This window comes from Oncorhynchus tshawytscha, linkage group LG05, assembly GCF_018296145.1.
Source record: "Oncorhynchus tshawytscha isolate Ot180627B linkage group LG05, Otsh_v2.0, whole genome shotgun sequence".
NCBI lineage: Eukaryota > Metazoa > Chordata > Actinopteri > Salmoniformes > Salmonidae > Oncorhynchus > Oncorhynchus tshawytscha.
In genome coordinates this window covers 54,351,573-54,376,534 of record NC_056433.1, presented here as the reverse complement: position 1 = coordinate 54,376,534, position 24,962 = coordinate 54,351,573, and the positions used below count along the sequence as shown (strand labels likewise).

Genomic DNA, 24,962 nt, shown 5'->3' with positions numbered 1-24,962 from the left:
CATAAATGGTTTTGGTTTACGATCTCTGTTCTTCAGCACAAATCAAGAAGTTTGAAAATCCAGAAATGGATTACCAGGGGAGGGTGTGAAATCAAGAGAAAATAATTAACATAGGACTGCTCTTATTCATTGGACTGCATTTTTAAATCGAGAAGCATGTATAACCTCTCTTCCAATGTGACTTCAGTGCACTACATCTGTGTACTGCATCTTGACTTGGCTCCCTGAGAATATTTAGATTATTGTTCAAAATAGATAAAGAGTTTATTCGATATCCAATGGTTCGTTGCATTTCCCGAAGCGGAATATTTCACTTGGACAGGAGTTGATTGGGCCATGCGCTCCTCCCCATTTAACAGGTCATGCGTTCCTCTTGTTTTGAATTTGAATTATTTTCACAATGCATATCCTCTTTGATTCGATAGTATAAAACTCAGCAAACTCCAGCGTTCAGCTACTTAGTGGCTGGTTATGTTTTCTTATAAGTGAGGCCTTACATAGATGGGAGGCCTGTCTCTGAGTGTTTAAAAAAAGTTTAACTGTCACTTTAAAACAATGATGACACGCCTACTTTCAACGTACTCCTTGAAGCTCGTAGTGTGGTTGCGCTGTGATTGGAAGCAGAGAAGCGTCGAGCAGCGAGCGTCCCGTCTGCTTCTCACTGGTGAAGGACTACCTTTCGGCTCTGCCTCTCGCGGGGCTGCTGTACAAAGATGGCGGGCGAACTGGTGGAAGCGATGGTAAGCAGAGATCCGCTCGACCGGGTTGATAGGAAAGGGCCTGCGTGGGAGATGGCCGGTTAGTATGGGAAACTGTAAAGGTTTCCCATGAATACTGTATAAAAGGGTTTAACTTAGTGAAGGTTGATAAATTGGTAGTTATATTGAAACTGGTTTCTCTTTGCCGCTAAGTGCGTCTAGCTAACGTTAGCTAGCAGGGACATGGAAAATGAATGATGAGGCCATAAAAACACTCGCCAGCAGGGAGTCAGTGCGAAATTGTATCATTGAATGTTTATGCGAGAGATTGCATTCAACATTCGGTCCATCCACTGGCACTTTGACTTGTCAATGGACGTATTTTCACTGTTGGGATAACAACAAAGCAAGTGGAGGTAACGTTAGCTTACCCACTAGCCTAGCTTCTTGTCAGACAAGGCAATTGTCAATGCCGCTGTCCACCTCTACACGCTGCAAGCCTGATACACGAGTTGTAGAAATGAACCTGAATTAATGAGATTGATGTAATTTAGTTTGCAAGACTTTTATAACTACACTGAACAAAAATATAAACGCAACAAATATTATACTGAGTTACAGTTCATATAGGAAATCAGTCAATTGAAATCAATTAATAAAGCCTAATCTATGGATTTCACATGACTGGGAATACAGATTAATCTGTCAGTCACAGATACCTTTAAAAAAAAAGGTAGGGTCGTGGATCAGAACCTGTCTGTGTCTGGTGTGACAACCGTTTGCCTCATACAGAGCGACACATCTTCACATATAGTTGTTCAGGCTGTGGAAAGTTGTCCCACTACTCTTCAATGGCTCTGCGAAGTTGCTGGATATTGGCGGGAACTGGAACACGCTGTCGATTCAGAGCATTCCAAACATGCACAATGGGTGAGATACCTGGTGAGTATGCAGGCCATCGAAAAACTGGGACATTTTTCAGCTTCAAGGAATTGTGTACAGATCGTTGTGACATGGGGCTGTGCATTTCGTGCTGAAACGAGGTGATGGCGGCAGATGAATTTCACGACAATGGGCCTCAGGCTCTCATCAGGGTATCTCTGTGCATTCAAATAGGCAACTAACAATTGCGTTCTATCAATGGCTATCTTATGCCAGCCCATACCATAACCCCACCGCCACCATGGACACTGTTCACAATGTTGACATCAGCAAACCGCTCACCCACAAGATGCCATACACTGTCTGCCATCTGTCTGGTACAGTTGAAACTTGGATTCATCCGTGAAGTGAATACTTCTCCAGCGTGCCAGTGGCCGTCGAAGGTGAGCGTTTGCCCACAACTCTGTTACAACACCAAAATGCAGTCATGTCAAGACCCAGGTGAGGACGACAAGCACGGAGATGAGCTTCCCTGAGACTGTTTCTGACAATTTGTGCCGAAATTCTTCAGTTGTGCAAACCCACAGTTTCATCAACTGTGTGGTGGCGTGTCTCAGATGATCCTGCAGGTGAAGAAGCCAGATGTGGAGATTCTGGGCTGGCGTTACATGTGGTATGTGGTTGTGAGGCCGGTTATTTTTTCATTTAACCTTCTATTTAACTAGGCAAGTCACACAACACTACATAAAGATAGAGTCCTAAGACAACCTAGCATGGCAGAAACACATGAAAACACAGCATGGTAGCAACACATAACAACATGGCAGCAGCACAAAACATGGTACAAACATGATTGGGCACAGACAACAGCACAAAGGGCAAGAAGGTAGAGACAACAATGCATCACGCGAAGCAGCCACAACAGTCAGTAAGTGTCCACGATTGAGTCTTTGAATGAAGAGATAAAAACAGTGGAGGTTTTTTTTGCAGCTCGTCCAAGCCTCTAGCTGCAGCGAACTGAAAAGAGGAGCAACCCAGGTTAGATGTACCACCATTTGAAGCGATTTATGATAGAGAAATTAACATTCAAAATTCAAAGGGCACTCGCACATCTGAGCTGTCTTTTTTTTAAGGTGCATGGTAAAAGTTGAATAAGATGAGGGGAAAAAATAAGAAACCCACACTTCTCTTGATAGTATCACTTCTCTTTAATAGGCTTTACGTATCGGCCTCAAGGCCTTCGTCAAGCTTTTTAGTTAAAAAAAAGTAATTGTCGACATGGCTCCACCCACATCCGTTCCATGCATCAAATGGGGTTAGAGTCGAGGGAAAATAAGTAAGCGTTACAATGTGCATTTGATAAATATTAAAATAGTGTGACGTCAGAGTAATCTGAAATGTGGGCATTAATTGATCAAATTTACAACGTAACATACATTGGCATTTCATCATTAAAAACATTCTCTTTGGCTCAGAGTATTATTTATGTCACCTCCCCTGTCTGATATCTTGACCTTCTCAATGCCACAAAATCTGACGGTAGAAATGTCATATTTTTGGTCATTTAAAATCTACTGGGACTGTATAATCCCTGTCGTTTCTTCTGATTTTTTAATTTATATTTACAAATTCTCTGTTAGAGAACGAGAGGTTTTACCTACGTAACACAATCCACATGGACATTTAATCATGTAGATAACATGGGTGGTGGAGCACGTATTGTCATTTATTGGGAACCGTTTTGAACATGAATGAATGCTCCCATTTCAGATTACTCTGTATTGCGCTGTACCCAATGATTTATGAAAACTTGCTTGGTGGGTTGATGTCCTCATTGTGGTTTTACAGATGTGTTTAATATGTTTTATGTACACCCTTTTATTAGAATATTTATGAAATTCACAATGTTATATTTGGTAACACTTATTTTCCCTCGACTCGAACCACATTCGATGGATGTGAGTAAAGCTGTCTACATAAGGGTGCAAAAAAAAAAAAGACTGGGAAAAAAAATCACAAAAGCTCTGGCGAAGGCCTTGGGGCTGATACATAAAGCTTATTAAAGAGCACTGATGCTATCAAGATTAGTGTGCAGGTTTATTTTTTTTCTCTCAAAGAAGTAACATTAAATTCTCTGGCAAAAGCTCTGGTGGACATTCCTGCAGTCAGCATGCCAATTACATGCTCCCTCAACATGAGACATCTGTGGTGTTGGACAAAACTGCACATTTTTTGTGGCCTTTAATTGTCCCCAGCACAAGGTGCACCTGTGTAATCATGCTGTTTAATCAGCTTCTTGATATGCACACCTGTCAGGTGGATGGATTATCTTGGCAAAGGAAAAATGCTCACTAACAGATGTGCACAAAATATGAGAAGTATTTTCTGTGTATGTAACATTTATGGGATCTTTCATTTCAGCTCATGAAACATGGGACCAATACTTTACATGTTGCATCTATTTTTGTTCAGTGTAGATAGTGACTAGCTAGCTACATGCATTGATGGGTTTTCAAATGCACCGACGGTGTTGTGTCCTACACTACTTAAAGGGGGGACCAGTCTAGGTTTTGTTTGCAAGAAAAATATTCTATGCATGGTGTTAGGAACAGAAGGGGCTCATGGGTCATGCTACTGAATTCTAGATGGGAGGGACGAAAATATTACTTGAAGCAAGTGCACAGACACTATATTTACACAAGTATATGTGGACACCTTCAAATTAGTGGATTCAGCTATTATTTCAGCCACACCCATTGCTGCCTGGTGTATAAAGTCAAGCACACATCCATGCAATCTCTATAGACAAACATTTGCATTAGAATGACACCATCACACTTTCCAACAAGTCAGTAAGTAACTTTCTGCCCGGTCAACTGTGAGTGGTGTCATTGTGAAGTGGAAACGTCTAGAAGCGACAACGGCTCAGCCGGGAAGTGGTAGGCCACACAAGCTCACAGAACGGGACCGCCGAGTGCTGTAGAGCGTAAAAATTGTCAGTCCTTGTTTGCCTCTGGAAGAAACGTCTGCACACAAACTTCGTCGGGAGCTTAATGAAATGGGTTTCCATGGCCGAACAGCTGCATACAAGCCTAAGATCAACATGTGCAATGCCAAGTGTCGGCTGGAGTGGTGTAAAGCTCGCCTCCATTGGACTCTGGAGCAGTGAAAACATGTTCTCTGGAGTGATCAGGCTAAGCCCCTTAGTTCCAGTGAAGGGAAATCTTAACGCTACGGCATACAATGACATTCTAGATGGTTCTGTGCTTCCAACCTTGTGGCAACAGTTTTGGGGAAGGCCCTTTCCTATTTCAGCATGACAATGCCCCCTTGTACAAAGTGAGGTCCATACAGAAATGGATTGTCGATCGGTGTGGAAGAATTTGACTGGCCTGCACAGAACCCTGACCTCAACCCCATCGAACACCTTTGGTATGAATTGGAATGCCGACTGAGCCAGGCCTAATCGCACAACCTCACTAATGCTCTTGTGGCTTAATGGAATCAAGTGCCGGCAGCAGCAATGTTCCAACATCTAGTGGAAAGCCTTCCCAGAAGAGTGGAGGCTGTTTATAGCAGCAAAGGGGGGGGATCAACTCCCTATTAATGCCCATGATTTTGGAATGAGATGTTTGACGAGCAGGTGTCTACATACTTCTGGTCATGTGTATTTCAATTTAGCATTAATCATTTGAGTTGACATGCTGAGTGTTAATTTCTTTATACCAGGTAATTATATAGATAGGTCTGTGCACAGCTCTTCAAATCAAATGTTATTGGTCATATACACATATTTAGCAGATGTTATTACGGGTATAGCAAAATGCTCGTGTTTACAGACCGATTATTTTACTTATAATTCACTATATCACAATTCCAGTGGGTCACAAGTTTACATACACTAAGTTGACTGTGCCTTTAAACAGCTTGGAAATTCCAGAAAATTATGTCATGGCTTTAGAAGCTTCTGATAGGCGAATTGACATCATTTGAGTCAATTGGAGATGTACGTGTGGATGTATTTCAAGGCCTACCTTCAAACTCAGTGCCTCTGCTTGACATCATGGGAAAATTAAAAGAAATCAGCCAAGACCTCAGGAAAAAAAATTGTAGACCTCCACAAGTCTGGTTCATCATTGGGAGCAATTTCCAAATGCCTGAAGGTACCACGTTCATCTGTACAAACAATAGTACGCAAGTAACAACACCATGGGACCACGCAACTGTCATACTGCTCAGGAAGGAGATGCGTTGTGTCTCCAATAGATGAACGTACTTTGGTGCGAAAAATGCAAATCAATCCCAGAACAGCAAAGGACCTTGTGAAGATGCTGGAGAAAAACGGCACAAAAGTATCTATATCCACAGTAAAACGAGTCCAATAGACAACCTGAAAGGCCGCTCAGCAAAGAAGAAGCCACTGTTCCAAAACCGCCATTAAAAAAAGCCAGCCTACGGTTTGCAACTGCACATGGGGACAAAGATCGTACTTTTTGGAGAAATGTCCCCTGGTCTGATGAAACAAAAATAGAACTGTTTGGCCATAAGGGCCATCATTATGTTTGGTGGAGAAAGGGGGATGCTTGCAAGCTGAAGAACACCATCCCAACCTTGAAGCATGGGGGTGGCAGCATCATGTTGTGGGCGTGCTTTGCTGAAGGAGGGACTGGTGCACTTCACAAAATAGATGGCGTCATGAGGAAAGAAAATTGTGGATATATTGAAGCAACATCTCAAGACATCAATCAGGAAGTTAAAGCTTGATTGCCAATGGGTCTTCCAAATGGACAATGACCCCAAGCATACTTCCAAAGTTGTGGCAAAATGGCTTAAGGACAACAAAGTCAAGGTATTGGAGTGGCCATCACAAATCTCTGACCTCAAACCTATAGAATATTTGTGGGCAGAACTAAAAAAGCTTGTTTGACCCAACTTATTGTGGGAAGCCTGTGGAAGGCTACCCAAAATGTTTGACCCAATTTAAACAATTTAAAGGCAATGCTACCTAATTGAGTGTTTGTAAACTTCTGACCCACTGGGAATGTGATGAAAGAAATAAAAGCTGAAAGAAATCATTCTCACTACTATTATTGTGACATTTCACATTCTTAAAATAAAGTTGTGATCCTAACTGACCTAAGACAGGGAATTTTTGCTAGGATTAAATGTCAGGAATTGTGAAACACCTGAGCCAAATACATTTAAACTCAGTTTATGTAAACTTCTGACTTCAACTCTCCTATCTATCTTATATTGTGTGTGTGTGTGTAATATATACTGGATACAGTTCCTTTATTTATATATATTTTGTTGCCTCCTGGGCCCAGGGGCTTCAGCCCCGGTAAACCCCTGCATTAAGCCAGTCCTGCGCCTGGCATCTACTACCATACCCCTTTCAAAGGCACTTAAATATTATCTTGCCCATTCACCCTCTGAATGGCCACATACACAATCCATGTCTCAAGGCTTAAAAATCCTTCTTTAACCTTTTACTGCAGTTGGCTAAATCAGGACATTTTTACTATGATTAAATGTCAGGAATTGTGAAACTGAGTTTCATTGTATTTGGCTATGTAAAACTTCAACTGTACATATGACATGAGTACAACATTATTAAAGTGTCAGTGATTTCATGTACATAGGGCAGCAGCCTCTTAACGTGCAGGGTTGAGTAACTAGTGTAGGCTACCTTTTTTAAGTTATTGGCACTTGCCTAGCTCAAGGAATCAAGATGGTAATCCAAAACTTCCCCTCTTCCTATCACTCTCTCCTTTGTGTCTTCCCTTCAGAACATGGTGAAGAGTTTCCGGGTGTCTGACCTGCAGACGCTGCTGGCCTCCATGGGCCGCAGTAAGAGTGGTCTAAAGCATGATCTGGTGGGACGGGCGCTGAGGCTGGTGCAGACAGAGTACAGCCCAGAGCTGCTGAAGAACGTGCGGCAGCTGTACGAGTCACGCTTCCCCAAGGCGTCGGGTTGGCTGGCTGCTCGGCGCCCGGAAGGGGTTCCGGTGGCCTACTCCTCCCTCAGCTCGTCCCCCACAGGCACTCAGGGCGCAGACTACCTCAACGGCATCCCCAAGCTGTCCTCCACACCTGCGGCTGAGGTCAAGCTGGTGTCGCTGCCCTTCTACCAAACTCTGGAGACGCTGTTGCCTCCAACAGAGCTAAGTGAGTGATCTTTGTCAGTGAGATGTGGAGAGCTTTCGGTCTAGTCAAGTCCTTGTAGAGAGGCCAAAAAGTTCCTGGTCAGCTCTTATGGTCAGTAAAAAAAACTGGCCCGCCTTTGGAAAGTATTCAGACCCCATGACTTTTTCCACATTTTATATTACAGCCTTATTCTAAAATGTGTTAAATACATACAAAATCCTCAGCAATCTACACACAATACCCCATAATGACAAGTGAAAAAAGGTCTAGAAATTTTTGCAAATACTTTTTTTGATTTACATACAGTGGGGAGAACAAGTATTTGATACACTGCTGATTTTGCAGGTATTCCTACTTACAAAGCATGTAGAGGTCTGTAATTTTTTATCATAGGTACACTTCAACCGTGAGAGACGGAATCTAAAACAAAAATCCAGAAAATCACATTGTATGATTTTTAAATAATTAATTTGCATTTTATTGCATGACATAAGTATTTGATCACCTACCATCCAGTAAGAATTCTGGCTCTCACAGACCTGTTAGTTTTTCTTTAAGAAGCCCTCCTGTTCTCCACTCATTACTTGTATTAACTGCACCTGTTTGAACTCGTTACCTGTATAAAAGACACCTGTCCAGACACTCAATCAAACAGACTCCAACCTCTCCACAATGGCCAAGACCAGAGAGCTGTGTAAGGACATCAGGGATAAAATTGTAGACCTGCACAAGGCTGGGATACAGGACAATAGGCAAGCAGCTTGGTGAGAAGGCAACAACTGTTGGCGCAATTATTAGAAAATAGAAGAAGTTCAAGATGACGGTCAATCACCCTCGGTCACCCTCGATCACCCTCGGGCTTCCATCCTTCTCCTCTCTGCTACCTGGGCTCGAACCAGGAACACATCGACAACAGCCACCCTCGAAGCAGCGTTACCCATGCGGAGCAAGGGGAACAACTACTCCAAGTCTCAGAGCAAGTGACTTTTGAAACGCTATTAGAGCGCACCCCGCTAACTAGCTAGCCATTTCACATCGGTTACACCAGCCTAATCTCGGGAGTTGATAGGCTTGAAGTCATAAACAGCTCAATGCTTGAAGCACAACGAAGAGCTGCTGGCAAAACGCACAAAAGTGTTGTTTGAATGAATGCTTACGAGCCTGCTGGTGCCTACCATCGCTCAGTCAGACTGCTCTATCAAATCGTAGACTTAATTATAACATAATAATACACAGAAATACGGTCGAATCCGTAAACTATCATTTCAAAAACAAAACGTTTATTCTTTCATTGAAATATGGAACTGTTCTGTATTTTATCTAACGGATTGCATCCCCAAGTCTAAATATTGCTCTTACATTGCACTACCTTCAACGTAATGTCATAATTACGTAAAATTCTGGCAAATTAGTTCGCAATGAGCCAGTCTGCCCAAACTGTTGCATATACCCCGACTCTGCTTGCAATGAATGCAAGAGAAGTGACACAATTTCACCTGGTTAATATTGCCTGCTAACCTGGATTTCTTTTAGCTAAATATGCAGGTTTAAAAATATATACTTCTGTGTATTGATTTTAAGAAAGGCATTGATGTTTATGGTTAGGTACACGTTGGAGCAACGACAGTCCTTTTTTGCGAATGCGCACCGCTTCGATTATATGCAACGCAGGACACGCTAGATAAACTAGTAATATCATCAACCATGTGTAGTTATAACTAGTGATTATGATTGAGTGTTTTTTATATGATAAGTTTGATGCTAGCTAGCAACTTACCTTGGCTTCTTACTGCATTCGCGTAACAGGCAGGCTTCTCGTGAGGCAGGTGGTTAGAGCGTTGGACTAGTTAGCCGTAAGGACGGCTAACTGAACAAGGCAGTTAACCCACCGTTCCTAGGCCGTCATTGAAAATAAGAATGTGTTCTTAACTGACTTGCCTAGTTAAATAAAGATTAAATAAAGGTGTGTAAAAAATAAAAGAATCGGCAAAATCGGCGTCCAAAAATACAATGGTCAATTATGAAAACTTCAAATCGGCCCTAATTAATCGGCCATTCCGTTTAATCGGTCGACCTCTAGTACCAAAACAATTCTGAGGTATTGAAGGTCCCTGAGAACACAATGGCCATCATTCTTAAATGGAAGTAGTTTGGAAACACCAAGACTCTTCCTAGAGCTGGCTACCCAGCCAAACTGAGCAATTGGGGGAGAAGGGCCTTGGTCAGGGAGGTGACCAAGAACCCGATGGTCACTCTGACAGAGAGCTAGAGTTCCTCTGTGGAGATGGTTGTCCTTATGGAAGTTTCTCCCATCTCTGCAGCACTCAAACCATCAGGCCTTTATGGTAGTGGCCAGACTGAAGACACTCCCCAGTAAAAGACATATGACAGCCCACTTGTAGTTTGCCAAAAAGCACCTGAAGACTCTGACCATGGGAAACAAGATTCTCTGGTCTGATGAAACCAAGATTGAACTCTTTGGCCTGAATGTGAAGCGTCACTTCTAGAGGAAACCTGCCACCATCTCTACGGTGAAGCATGGTGGTGGCAGCATCATACTGTGGGGATGTTTTTCAGCGGTAGGGACTGGGAGACTAGTCAGGATCGAGGGAAAGATGAACAGAGCAAAGTACAGAGATCCTCAATGAACCAGCTCCAGAGCACTCAGGACCTCAGACTGGGGCAAAGGATCACCTTGCAAACAGGACAATGACCCTAAGCACATAGCCAAGTCAACACAGGAGTGGCTTTGTGACAAGTCTCAATGTCCTTGAGTGGCCCAGCCAGAGCCTGGACTTGAGTAAAGGGTCTGAATCCCTATGTAAATGTGATATTTCCATTAAAAAAAAATATATAAATTAGCAAACATTTCTTATACTGTATTTGCTTTGTCCTTATCAGTATTGTGTGTAGATTGATGAGACAAATGTATGTAACCTAACAAAATGTTGAAAAAGTTAAGGGGTCTGAATACATTCTGATGACACTGTATATTAATGACAGAAACATGACATTACAATTAAGCGCTAAGGACATTTTGGACATTGCGAAGCACAGGGAACTTGTGGTATGTGTACGTATCTTTTTTCCTTCTGCATCTGTCCTTGTAGTTGCCCAGAACAGTGAGAAACTGCAGGACAGTCAATGCATATTTGAATTAACACAGAGCCAAGCGGACCAAGTCAGAAACTCAACGTGAGCATAACACTTTTATTCAAAGTTAATTGTGTTTTTTTTTCTACTGCTTGTGACTTTGAGTGGACACTGAGGGGTACCATAACATTCCCTCCCTTGTTGTTTTAGTGAGCTTCGACCAGGAATGAAGGCAATCCAGGTGGTTCTTAGGTGAGTTTACAAGAGTTCAACTGTCCTACACTTAACAGCACACCAATCTCACAATTGCATAGGTAATTTCCGGTACATACAGTTGAAGCCTATTCTAGATCAGTAGCTAGGCTTCCATCAATTTGTCCAATGATATTCAAGTGAATATTATAACATTCAAACAAAAAATATGCACATTTTACCTGCAGTAGTGGTTTTCCATCAAATGTGTCTTTTTGGTAACCTTGAGATTAGAGCGTTGGACCAGTCACTGAAAGGTCCCTGGTTTGAATCCCAGAGCCCACAAAGTGATTTTTTTTTTTTGCTGTGCCCTTGAGCAACGCGCTTAACCCCAATTGCTCCAGGGGCAGTGGACAATGGTGACTGTGGCATGATCCCATTCCCTACGGGTGTCTCAGGGGGAGTTGGAATATGCAAGAACACATTTTCATTACACATTTATAAAAATTTGTAGCAGGACAAATAAACCCCCAAAAAAAAAAAAAAAAAAACATTGTTAAAAGCTGTACATAATTACGCTGTAACTTCATTTACAGAATAAAAAACAGAAGTATGTGTTTCCATCCCATTTTTAACACTTTAGATGTTTTTGGCACAAAAGTCTGCAATACACAGCAAGTGTGCCCACTTTGGTATTGGCACATGCGCTCTAGCCAACAGCTTGCAGATGCAGCACAGAGGGTAGGCTTCATTATGAGATTATGGATCAATCAGTTAAAAAAAAAATATTTGTCAAGCATCAATCATCATGCCAACAGCATAACATTTAAGGCCCTCTATTGGAAAGAAGCATTAACAAAAAAAATAGAATTGTACCTTTTTATTTAACTAGGCAAGTTGAGAACAAATTCTTATTTACAATGACTGCCAAACCCGGATGATGCTGGGCCAATTGTGCGCTGCCCTATGGGACTCCCAATCATGGCCGGTTGTGATACAGCCTGGATTCGAACCAGGGTGTCTGTAGTGACGCCTGGGAAGGCTTTCCACTAGATGTTGGAAAATTGCTGCGGGGACTTGTTCCATTCAGCCATGAGCATTAGTGAGGTTGGGCAATTAGGCCTGACTCGCAATCGGCGTTCCAATTCATCCCAAAGGTGTTCAATGGGGTTAAGGTCAGGGCTCTGTGCAGGCCAGTCAAGTTCTTCCACACTGATCTTGACAAGCCATTTCTGTATGGACCTCGCTTTGTGCATGAGGGCATTGCCACAAAGTTGGAAGCACCGAATCGTCTAGAATGTAATTGTATGCTGTAGCATTAAGATTTCCCTTCACTGGAACTGAGGTCTAGCCCTACCCATGAAAAACAGCCCCAGACCATTATTCCTCCTCCACCAAACTTTACAGTTGGCATTATGCTTGTGGCAGGTAGCGTTCTCCTGGCATCCGCCAAACCCAGATACGTCCATCGGACTACCAGATAGTGAAGTGTGATTCATCACTCCAGAGAACGTGTTTCCACTGCTCTGGAAACCAATGGTGGTTGAGTTTTAGACCACTCCAGCCAATGCTTGGCATTGCGCATAGTGATCTTAGGCTTGTGTGGCTGCTCTGCCATATTCACTTGTCAGCAACAATTTTGGCTGAAATTGCCATATCCACTAATTTGAAGGGGTGTCCACATACCTTTGTGTGTGTATATATATGGTAGCATTTCTTGACTGCAACATGGTTATATTCTATAAAAAATGTGCATCAAAGCATTTCTACTGCATTTGTCACATGGTCTATTTCACAGATAAGGAAAATTATTCACCCGTCTATTGAAGTTTGTTCTGTCGACATTTGGAAAGTTTACAGACAATTATAGTTTCCTCTACTGTGTCCTTTATCAACTTTATCAAGTCCCAACAAAAGTGTACATTTTGTGTGTATTGAATGACAAATCTGACCACCACAACCATTCATTGTGAATGGCTGTGTTTAAGAGGATTACATATGTTGCCATCTAACACTGATAACCACTGAACCTCCTGTGCTTTTGCTATGATCCTTTACAGAATCTGTTATACAGACTCAATCGGTGTCCAGGAAGATCAGTACCCTCCCAATATTGCTGTCAAAGTCAACCAGTCCTACTGTCATGTACCAGTAAGTAGTCAAGCTGGGGAATCTCATGCCCTCAGGCAAACAAACCAACCAACAAATCAGAAGAAAATGCCTATATCTTGGTTGCTAAACATTTCTATATTTGTTCTGTACAGGGTTACTACCCATCTAATAAGCCAGGTGTGGAACCGCGTCGTCCCTGTCGCCCAGTCAACATCACACCCTGGTTACACCTCTCCACTGCCACCAACCGGGCCACTGTCACATGGGGCAACTTCGGCAAGGTCAGTCTCTGGTTGAAACTTTACACTGTTATTTTAGAACCTTGCCGAGAGGTGACGCCTTTTGCACATCTAAAGTAAACTATGTGATGTACGCAAGCTGTTTTGATTAATTTCCATGACAAGTATTTGAAATGGTGTGGTTGTTTTTCAGATATCTGCTGCTATTTCCAGTGTGTTCATTCTGTTCAGTGCTCACTCATGTCTTCTTGTCCTGTGTGCAGCGCTACTCGGTGGCAGTGTATTTAGTGCGGGTCTTCACATCAGCAGAGCTCTTCAGCCAACTTAAACACTGCTCAGTGGAGAGTGCAGAACGCTGTCGTGAACGCAGTAAGTGGCCTTTCATGCTTTATTGCATTTTAGTAATGTTTACACCTGTGCTGTGTGACGTTGAACTAGTTTCTTTCTGCTGTGTCCAGTCCAGGACAAGCTACGCTTTGATCCAGAGAACGAGATCGCCACCACAGGGCTACGGGTGTCCCTCATCTGTCCTGTGAGGATTTGCACTCTCACCACAAGCCATATCCACCCAGTCATGCTTTAATTTCTTATTAAAGAGCAAGTCTTAAACCTTTCAGTTGTTACTGACCAATACAAAGAAAACCACAACACGAGGAATAGGCTACCACCCACCATTTGTCTACAGCCTAATGCTAATAACATACCTCCCTTTCCTCTTCCTCCTTTCAGCTAGTGAAGATGCGGATAGGAGTGCCGTGTCGGGTGCTCACCTGTGCCCACTTGCAGTGTTTCGATGCCATCTACTTCCTGCAAATGAATGAGAAGAAGCCCACGTGGACCTGCCCTGTGTGTGACAAACAGGCTCCCTTTGAGCTGCTCACCATCGATGGGTAAGTAAGGCATGCTGAGGCTTGTCACTTACCAACAGCACCACTACTACTCACTCTCCAGGAATTTGAGAACCACTCTTCCTTTTAAGGGTCTTTGCATGGGTTAGAATGTTTTGGCGCAATTAAAACAATTTAAAAAAACTCTTAACTTGCAATGGCCTACCTACACTGGGCTACATTTTCAATAGGGCTATTGTCCCTGTATGTATGTATATATATATATATATATATATATATCTAGACTTAGATTTAGCTTTCCCTGACTTAGTCACCATAATGATTGATATATAAACAGCTGAATCTGCGCGTTCACCAAACAATGCAGTGCGTAATATGCGTAGCTCCTTCCGGTATGAAACTTCGATAGCGAATGACTCACTTTACGCTGAAGCTTACTACATGGGTTGGTCTTGCAACACATAAACATGGCGTATTGCCCTTTAGCTCAGCTCATTGGCTATCTACCCAGCTAGATTTCAAGACGATCAGTGGTCATTGGGTTAAGGCAGTCAATCAACGAAACAGTGGGCAAATCATTGGTGCTCAATGATGTCATGACTTGTCTTCAAATCGGTTTCTTTCAGTCAATACGTCCCGCAAAATGGCCCATCACGTTTGATTGTGTTACAAACAAACCTGCGTGAATCAGGCCTTCATGGTCGAAAAGGACACCAATAGACTTGCTTGGGCTAAGAAACACGAGCAATGGACATTAGATGGTGGAATTCTGACATTTTTAGTTCAACCGCCGTGTCTTTCAGACGTAGAGTAGGTGAACGGATGATCTCCGCATGCGTGGTTCCCACCGTGAAGCATGGAGTTGTGGAGGTGCGTTGCTGGTGACACTGTCCGATTTTAGAATTCAAGGAACACTTAACCAGCATGGCTACCACAGCATTCTGCAGCAATACGCCATCCCATCTGGTGGGACTATCATTTGTTTTTCAATAGGACAATGACCCAATACACCTACAGGCTGTGTAAGGGCTATTTGACCAAGAAGGAGAGTGATGGAGTGCTGCATCAGATGCCCTGTCCTCCACAAGCACCTGACCTCAACCCAATTGAGATTGTTTGGGATGAGTTGGACTGCAGAGTGAAGGAAAAGCAGCCATCAAGTACTCTGCATATGTGGGAACTCCTTCAAGACTGTTGGAAAAGCATTCCAGGTGAAGCTGGTTGAGAGAAGGCCATGGGTGTACAAAGCTGTCAAGGCAAAGGGTGGCTAGTTTGAAGAATCTCAAATATAAAAATATGTTTTGTTAAACACTTTTTTTGGTTACTACATGATTCCATGTTTGTCTTCACTATTCTACAATGTAGACAATAGTAAAAATAAAGAAAAACCCTTGAATGAGTAGGTGTCAACTTTTGACGGGTACTGTAAGCATTCAGACCCTTTGCTATGAGACTCGAAATTGAACTCCGGTGCATCCTGTTTCCATTGATCATCCTTGATGTTTCTATGACTTGATTGGAGTCGCCCGGCCCAACTGAGCAATTGTGGGAGAAGGGCCTTGGTCAGGGTGATGACCAAGAAACCTGATGGTCACTCAAACAGAGCTCCAGAGTTCCTCTGTGGAGATAGAACCTTCAAGAAGGACAACCATCTCTGCAGCACTCCACTAACCAGGCCTTTATGGTAGAGTGGCCAGAAGGAAGCCACTCCTCAGTAAAATACATATGGCAGCCCGCTTAGAGTTAGTCCTTTAGTTGCCTTTTGGCAATCAGATAATGGCTCTGGCTCACTCAGATAATGGCGCCGGAGGTGATGGCTGCAGTTTTACGGGCTCCTAACCGACTATGCTATTCCGTTTTTTTTCGCATTGTAACTTATTTTGTATGTAATGTTGCTTCTACCATCTCTTATGACCGAAAAAAGAGCTTCTGGATATCAGAACAACAATTACTCACCTCGAACTTGGCAAATTATTTCTTTCTTTAATTAGTCTGATGCAGCTGATGTGAAGAATATACTGCTTCCTCGAGACCAGGCCCAAATCTGTAATTCACGTCAAGAAAAGACAAATACAGGGGGAGGAGATCGGTGTGCTTTGTGAGAATTTGTTACCATTTGTTCTATTGGCCAACATGCAATCACTGGAAAATAAACTGGATGATCTTCGTTAGAGATTATCCTACCAACTGAAGATTACAGTTAATGTCATGTTTCACTGAGTCGTGGCTGAACGACGACACCGATAATATACAGTTGGCTGGGTTTTCCGTGCATCGGCAGGACAGAACAGCTAAGTCTGGTAAGACAAGGGTTAGGGATGTCTGTTTGTCAATAACCACTGGTGTGTGATGTCAGCTAATATTAAAGAATTCTCTAGGTATTGCTTGCCTGAGGTGGAGTTCCTCATGATAAGCTGTAGACCAGACTATCTACCAAGAGTTTATATTATTCTTAGCTGTCTATTTACCACCACAAAGCAATGCTGGCACTAAGACTGCACTCAATGGGCTGTGTAAAGCCATAAGCAAACAAGAAAATACTCATCCAGAAGCGGTGCTCCTAGTGGCTGGAAACTGTAATGCAGGCAAATTTAAATCTGTTTAACCTAATTTCTACCAGCATGTCATGTGGAACCAGAGGGGGGAGAAAAAAACTCTAGGCTACCTTTACTCCACACACCGAGATGCATACAAAGCTCTCCCTTACCCTCCATTTGGCTAATCTGACCATAAATCTGTCGTCCTGATTCCTGCTTACAAGCAATAACAAAAGCAGGAAGTAGCAGTGACTCGCTCAATACGGAAGTGGTCAGATGACGCGGCTTCTACACTACACGACTCTTGTGCTAGCACAAAATGGAATATGTTCTGGGATTCATCTAATGGCATAGAGGAGTATACCCCCTCAGTCACTGGCTTCATCAATAAGTGCATCGACAATGTCGTACCCATAGTGACCGTGCGTACATATCCTAACCAGAAGCCATAGATTGCAGGCAACATTCGCACCCAGCTAAAGGCTAGAGCTGTCGCTTTCAAGGAGCGGGATACTAATCCAGGAACTTATAAGAAATCGCGTTATGCCCGCTGTGCCTGTTTGAACCATCAAACAGGCACAGCGTCAATACAGGACAAAGATTTGAATCCTACTACACTGGCTCTGACGCTCAACGGATGTGGCAGGGCTTGCAAACCATTACGGACTACAAAGGGAAACCCAGCCGCGAGCTGCCCAGTGACGCAAGCCTACCAGCCGAGCTAAATGGCTTTCTTTTTATGCTCACTTCGAGGCATGCATCACTTAAGCATGCATGAGAGCACCAGCTGTTCTAGACAACTGTGTGATTACCTTCTCCATAGCCGATGTAAGCAGGACCTTTTTTTAGACGGGTCAACATTCACAAGGCCGCCGGGCCAGAGGTATTACTAGGACGTGTACTCGGAGCATGCGCGGCCCAACTTGCAAGTGTCTTCACTGACATTTTTAACCTCTCCCAGACCGAGTCTGTAATACCTACATATTTCAAGCATACCGCCATAGTCTCTGTGCCAAAGAAAGATAACCTGCCTAAATGACCACCGCCCTGTAGCACTCACGCCTGTAGCCATGAAATGCTTTGAAAGGCTGGTCATGGCTCACATCAGCACCGTCATCCCTGGAAACCCTAGACCCACTCCAATTCGCATACCGCCCTAACAGATCCACAGATGACACAATCGCACTCCACACTTTCCCACGTGGACAAAAGGACCACCTATGTGAGAAGGCTGTTCATTGACTACAGCTCTGCGTTTGACATCATAGTGCCCACAAAGCTAAGGACCCTGAGACTAAGCACCTCCCTCTGCAACTGGATCCTGGAATTCCTGACAGGCTGCCCCCAGGAGGTAAGGGTAGACGACAACACCTCTGCCAGCTGATCCTCAACACTGGGGCCCCTTGTGGGTAACTGCTCAGTCCCCTCCTGTACTTCCTGTTCACCCATGACTACGTGGCCAGGCACAACTCCAACACCATCATTAAGTTTGCTGGTGACCCAACAGTGGTAGGCCTGATCACCGACAACGATGAGACAGCCTGTAGGGAGGAGGTCAGAGACCTGGCAGTGTGGTGCCAGGACAGCAACCTCTCCCTCAATGTGAGTAAGACAAAGGAGCTTATCGTGGACTACAGGAAATGTAGGACTGAACACGCCCCATTCACATCGACGGGGCTGTAGTGTAGCGTGTTGAGAGCTTCAAGTTCCTTGATGTCCACATCACCAACAAGCTATCATGGTCCAAACACACCAAGACAGTTGTGAAGAGGGCATGGCAACACCTCCCCAGATCCTCAAAGTTCTACAGCTACACCATCGAGAGTATCCTGACCGGTTGCATCACTCCACGGTATGGCAACTGCTTGGCATCTGACCCTAAGGCGCTACAGGGGGTAATGCAAACAGTCCAGTACATCACTGGGGCCAAGCTTCCTGAAATCCAGGACCTATATACTAGGCGGTGTCAGAGGAAGGCCCAAAAATTGTCAGACTCGAGTCACCCAAGTCATAGACTATTCACTCTGCTACTGCACGGCAAGCGATCCTTAACAGTTTCTACCCCCAAGCCATAAGCCACAATTAATCAAATGGACACTGAACTATTTACATTGTTTTTACACTGCTGCTACTCGCTGTTTATCACTTTACCCCAACCTACATGTACAAAAACTGCATTGTTGGTTAAGGGCTTGTAAGTAAGCATTTCACGGTAAGGTCTACACCCTTTGTATTTGGAGCATGTGACATATGTTTTGATCAGACCATGAGAAACAAGATTCTCTGGTCTGATGAAACCAAGATTGAACTCTTTGGCCTGAATGCCAAGCGTCACGTCTGGAGGAAGCCTGGCACCATTCCTACAGTGAAGCATGGTGGTGGCAGCATCATGCTGTGGGGATGTGTCAGTGGCAGGGACTGAGAGACCAGTCTGGATCGAGGGAAAGATGAACGGCACAAAGTACAGAAAGATCCTCAATGAACCTACTCCAAAGTGCTCAGAATCTCAGACTGGGGGGAAGGTTCACCTTCCAACAGGACAACGACCCTAAGCACACAGCTGAGACAGTGCAGAATTGGCTTTGGGACAAGTCTCGGAATGTCCTTGAGTGGCCCAGCCAGAACCCGGACTTGAACCCTATCCAACATCTATGGAGTGACCTGAAAATAGCTGTGCAGCAACGCTCACCATCCAACCTGACAGCTCTTGAGAGGATCTGCAAAGAAGTGGGAGAAATTCCCAAAATACAGGTGTGCCAAGCTTGTAGTGTCATACCCAAGAAGACTCTAGGCTGTAATCGCTTCCAAAGGTGCTTCAACAAAGTACTGAAAAAGGGTCTGAATATTTATGTAAATGTGATATTGAAACATTTCTAAAAACAGTTTTTTGCTTTGTCATTATGGGGTATTGTGTGTCGATTGAAAAGGGGGGAAAAAACAATTTAATCCATTTTAGAATGAGGCTGTAACAGCGTGGATGTCAAGGGGTCAAATACTTTTTGAGTGCAATGCATTCTGTTCATGTATTATGATAAACTTGGGCAAATGTAATTTAATACTTTTAGTTGAATCCCTGCTAAGGGGCGGCAGGGTAGCCTAGTGGTTAGAGCGTTGGACTAGTAACCGGAAGGTTGCAAGTTCAAATCCCTGTGCTGATAAGGTACAAATCTGTCGTTCTGCCCCTGAACAGGCAGTTAACCCACTGTTCCTAGGACGTCATTGAAAATAAGAATTTGTTTTTAACTGACTTGCCTAGTTAAATACATTTAAAAAAACGTCAAGCTAATATGTACACTGCTCAAAAAAATAAAGGGAACACTAAAATAACACATCCTAGATCTGAATGAATGAAATATTCTTATTAAATACTTTTTTCTTTACATAGCTGAATGTGCTGACAACAAAATCACACAAAAATTATCAATGGAAATCAAATTTATCAACCCATGGAGGTCTGGATTTGGAGTCACACTCAAAATTAAAGTGGAAAACCACACTACAGGCTGATCCAACTTTGATGTAATGTCCTTAAAACAAGTCAAAATGAGGCTCAGTAGTGTGTGTGGCCTCCACGTGCCTGTATGACCTCCCTACGACGCCTGGGCATGCTCCTGATGAGGTGGCGGATGGTCTCCTGAGGGATCTCCTCCCAGACCTGGACTAAAGCATCCGCCAACTCCTGGACAGTCTGGTGGATGGAGCGAGACATGATGTCCCAGATGTGCTCAATTGGATTCAGGTCTGGGGAACGGGCGGGCCAGTCCATAGCATCATTGCCTTCCTCTTGCAGGAATTGCTGACACACTCCAGCCACATGAGGTCTAGCATTGTCTTGCATTAGGAGGAACCCAGGGCCAACTGCACCAGCATATGGTCTCACAAGGGGTCTGAGGATCTCATCTCGGTACCTAATGGCAATCAGGATACCTCTGGCGAGCACATGGAGGGCTGTGCGGCCCCCCAAAGAAATGCCACACCACACCATGACTGACCCACCGCCAAACCGGTCATGCTGGAGGATGTTGCAGGCAGCAGAACGTTCTCCGCGGCGTCTCCAGACTGTCGCGTCTGTCACATGTGCTCAGTGTGAACCTGCTTTCATCTGTGAAGAGCACAGGGCGCCTGTGGCGAATTTGCCAATCTTGGTGTTCTCTGGCAAATGCCAAATGTCCTGCACGGTGTTGGGCTGTAAGCACAACCCCCACCTGTGGACTTCGGGCCCTCATACCACCCTCATGGAGTCTGCTTCTGACCGTTTGAGCAGACACATGCACATTTGTGGCCTGCTGGAGGTCATTTTGCAGGGCTCTGGCAGTGCTCCTCCTTGCACAAAGGTGGAGGTAGCGGTCCTGCTGCTGGGTTGTTGCCCTCCTACGGCCTCCTCCACGTCTCCTGATGTACTGGCTTGTCTCCTGGTAGCCCCTCCATGCTCTGGAGACTATGCGGACAGACACAGCAAACCTTCTTGCCACAGCTCACATTGATGTTCCATCCTGGATGAGCTGCACTACCTGAGCCACTTGTGTGGGTTGTAGACTCCGTCTCATGCTACCACTAGAGTGAAAGCACCGCCAGCATTCAAAAGTGACCAAAACATCAGCCAGGAAGCATAGGAACTGAGAAGTGGTCTGTAGTCACCACCTGCAGAACCACTCCATTATTGGGGGTGTCTTGCTAATTGCCTATAATTTCCACCTGTTGTCTATTCCATTTGCACAACAGTATGTGTAATTTATTGTCAATCAGTGTTTCCTAAGTGGACAGTTTGATTTCACAGAAGTGTGATTGACTTGGAGTTACATTGTGTTGTTTAAGTGTTCCCTTTATTTTTTTGAGCAGTGTATGTGTGTGTGTGTATATATGTGTGTATATTTCTTTCTTTCTTTCTTGAATTCAGTTTTAATGCCTGGATTCCGTGAGTGTGCTAATTATCATATTTGAACCAGAGTGAGGCTCTGTTGTTCCTGTATCTTCGTCAAATGGTTTCATAATTTATCACCACTAAAGCCTAGGCCTACCAGTAGCCTATGCAAATTAGAGAGCCAAATGAACGACACTCACCGATGCAATTTGGTAGGCTACACTGACTGACAAAATGAGTCACTCACTTATAATGACGAGATGCTCATTGGGGCGGCAGGGTAGCCTAGTGGTTAGAGCATTGGACTAGTAACCAAAAGGTTGCAAGTTCATATACTTATTTTCCACCATAATTTGCAAATAAATACATTTAAAATCCTACAATGTGATTTTCTGGAATTTTTTTCTCATTTTGCCTGTCATAGTTGAAGTGTATCTATGATGAAAATTACAGGCCTCTCTCATATTTTTAAGTGGGAGAACTTGCACAATTGGTGGCTGACTAAATACTTTTTTGCCCCACTGTATGTATGTTTAGTGTTAGAAGGTGCTAATTTTCTGAAAGTCTCCATTGATCAAAATATCTGGCCCTATCGCTGTGAACGTCACACATAGCTCTAGCTTGAGTTCCTGAACTCATTAGGAACTCTCCTTTCATCTCATATTGATCTTGTCCGTCTATGACAGTGTTTTTGTTTAAAATCAATCTAATTTTACATTTGATAAAGTTGGCTATAAATCGAATGTACTAGAGGGACGAAACCACTCTCCTGCTGTGCTACGATGTGACGTAGGGTTCAGCAAGGAGTTGGACAGTCAGAAGAGCAAATGAAATGGTGAGAGGGTCATCCCAGCTTCAAGTGGTGTTAGATTTGACATCCTACTTCACATAGGCGGATGGGATATACTCCTGTGTCCGTGAGAATCAGAGCTACCGCTCAATGAAAGCCATTTCGATCTACGGTGTCACAACGAAACTGGTACCAGAACCATGCAGGTCACCTAAACGGGGGAATTTATATTTAGAGAGTTAAGATACAAGTGCATCGATCCGCGGACCCAAACCAATAAAACATTTTTTAAATTTTTTTTAATCAGATAAATCTATTCAAACGTTATGAATCGCCGGTTCACAAAAAAAATGATTTGCTCATATCACATTATTTCTACTTTCTGAAAATACTTATTGTGACAGATGCGTCCTCTCTCATTCAGTGTCAAACTCCATTCAACTGTGTAGACAGTGATTTTGCATGCCGAACAACCCCAGGCCTAGTCAAACTGCACTGTGCCCAGCTTTGCGCACTGACCAACTTGCGGTAGGCAGCCTGTTCCTGATCGAGCACATCTGCGCGGTACTTTCAGCATTCAAATGCTAAAATGTCTTAAGCTTTATTAGTTGAGTAACAACATTAACCTAGCAAATTACAGGTTATCTATCCGCTGTTGAAAATGTGTTTTGCTATTATTCCGGTAAGATACTGGAAACACAACTCATCTGGCTATAGCTGCTAAACAGGGCTTACAATAGATTTTATTTTGATGGTTCAGCAATAGGTTTGATAGTTTAAAGTCATTTTTGCTAGGTCATTTTTATATATACAGAGTCAAGTTGATGATTTCCTATTGAAGACCGCAATCACTTTTGCAAGCGGCACTGCAAATGCCTGAAGCAAGAGAAGAGAAGTTTTCTGTAAAAACCATTTGAAATTGGGGGGTGAAATCCAAAGTTGTGCTATGTCTTCATTGGCTAGGTCATAGCTCATTTTTGGAAATGATAAATATTGATACATTAGTAGCTAAAACACAAACTGCAAAAATTCTAGAACCAAAGTGGGAGGACAAAAACATATGCTACATTGCCACCCCACTCCCTCCCTAATCTGGTAGTAGGGTGGTAAATGCCTAGGCTTCCTTATGGCTCAGCTCACATTCCTACATAATACATACACCATAGACATGCATCATTTACACACAATCCTCCCCGTCCCCCATGCCGTGGACGCTGCTGTGGGTCGGGGAGTTGCTGTACGCCTCTGGTATGGAGATGTATACTCAATACAAAAGTATAAGCAACTCATCACAGCTCTGCCACAAACATGGAAGAGGCATTTACTCAAAAGAGAAAAGAATGAATGTTTGTCTGCCGCCAATCAAAAATTTGCATGGCTAAAAATGACTAGTATAAATCCAAAATGTATCAGTACCACTTAAAGTTGAGAGGTTTGACAACTATACTGCATCAAATTCAAGATGGTTAGGAACCGATTGGATGTCCCATACCATGGCATCGGGTTTATCAGATTTAAAAAATATATTTGACTCATCAATCCGTTCTCTTCAATTTAAACTATTATATACATTTCTCGCCACAAAAATAGTGCTCAATATATGGGGCATGAACAGTCAGCCCCGTGCAGACTCTGCCACGAGGAAACAATCAATAGAGCGTCTCTTTTCATACTGTCGCTTTTGATTTTGTTGAGTCAATGTCAGTACAAATAGAAACTATATATAAATAGATAATATATATATATATATATATATATATATATATATAGATATATAGATATATATATATATATATATATAGATATATATATATATAGATATATATATATATATAGATTATTTCCACAAACTTCCTTAAAATGTATATCTAATATTTAAGAGTTGTGTGTTGTGGGACACATCCAATCCCTGCTTGTGTGTCCTGATATATGTACTTATTTGACTGACTCTTTGACTCCGTGTGTCCAGGCTGGCATCTGAGATCTTAAAGGAGACCCATGAGGATATTGAGGAGATTGAATATCTGACTGACGGTTCATGGAGACCTATTCGAGATGAGAAGGAGAGGGAGAGGGAACGGAGCAACACTCCTGACTATCCTGTAGTGGATATATGTAAGTGCATGTCAAATGGGGCTGGGTGGTATGGGCAAAATATCATCACGATATTTGTAGAAAAAAAAAGTTATGTCTGCATTTTGTTTTTGAATTATGTTATTTGAGTAGTCCATGACCCTAGGGGGGCAACACATACATATCAATGGGTCTTTCTCCATTCGGATTTGTTTTATACTGTTCAATTTAACTTCAACCGCCAACAATGTCTGCATTTTCATCAATTTCTACATTGCCTGCACTCATTTGTTATAATTTCCACACTGTGCCACGTAGGGCTGCATGATATTGGCAAAAAATCAAGCCCTAATATTGCGATTTGACTTTGCAATTTTAGATCAAAACACTTGAGTGAACTGTTGGAATCATGGCCATAGAATAATTATTCTAATGTTATAGTGGGCAGTACTTTGAATAAAGTGCTTGAAATGACAACGAATGAAATGAA

The 24,962-nt window shown here is 43.1% G+C and overlaps 1 protein-coding gene across 2 annotated transcripts in view; it reads left to right on the top strand.

Moving 5' to 3' along the window:
• The first annotated feature begins 582 nt into the window (after positions 1 to 582).
• The window catches only part of pias4a (protein inhibitor of activated STAT, 4a), a 29,909-nt gene continuing 5,529 nt past the window's right edge, over positions 583 to 24,962 (top strand). The window contains exons 1-10 of one of the 2 annotated variants that reach the window (XM_024421383.2): positions 583 to 798; positions 7,370 to 7,748; positions 10,838 to 10,922; positions 11,031 to 11,072; positions 13,073 to 13,163; positions 13,277 to 13,405; positions 13,627 to 13,732; positions 13,822 to 13,895; positions 14,093 to 14,253; positions 24,369 to 24,514. In XM_024421383.2, coding sequence (XP_024277151.1) covers positions 7,373 to 7,748; positions 10,838 to 10,922; positions 11,031 to 11,072; positions 13,073 to 13,163; positions 13,277 to 13,405; positions 13,627 to 13,732; positions 13,822 to 13,895; positions 14,093 to 14,253; positions 24,369 to 24,514 — 1,210 coding nt within the window. In that variant the 5' untranslated portion in view covers positions 583 to 798; positions 7,370 to 7,372. The remainder of the gene's footprint in view (positions 799 to 7,369; positions 7,749 to 10,837; positions 10,923 to 11,030; positions 11,073 to 13,072; positions 13,164 to 13,276; positions 13,406 to 13,626; positions 13,733 to 13,821; positions 13,896 to 14,092; positions 14,254 to 24,368; positions 24,515 to 24,962) is intronic. The other variant, XM_024421382.2, reaches the window with a different exon arrangement.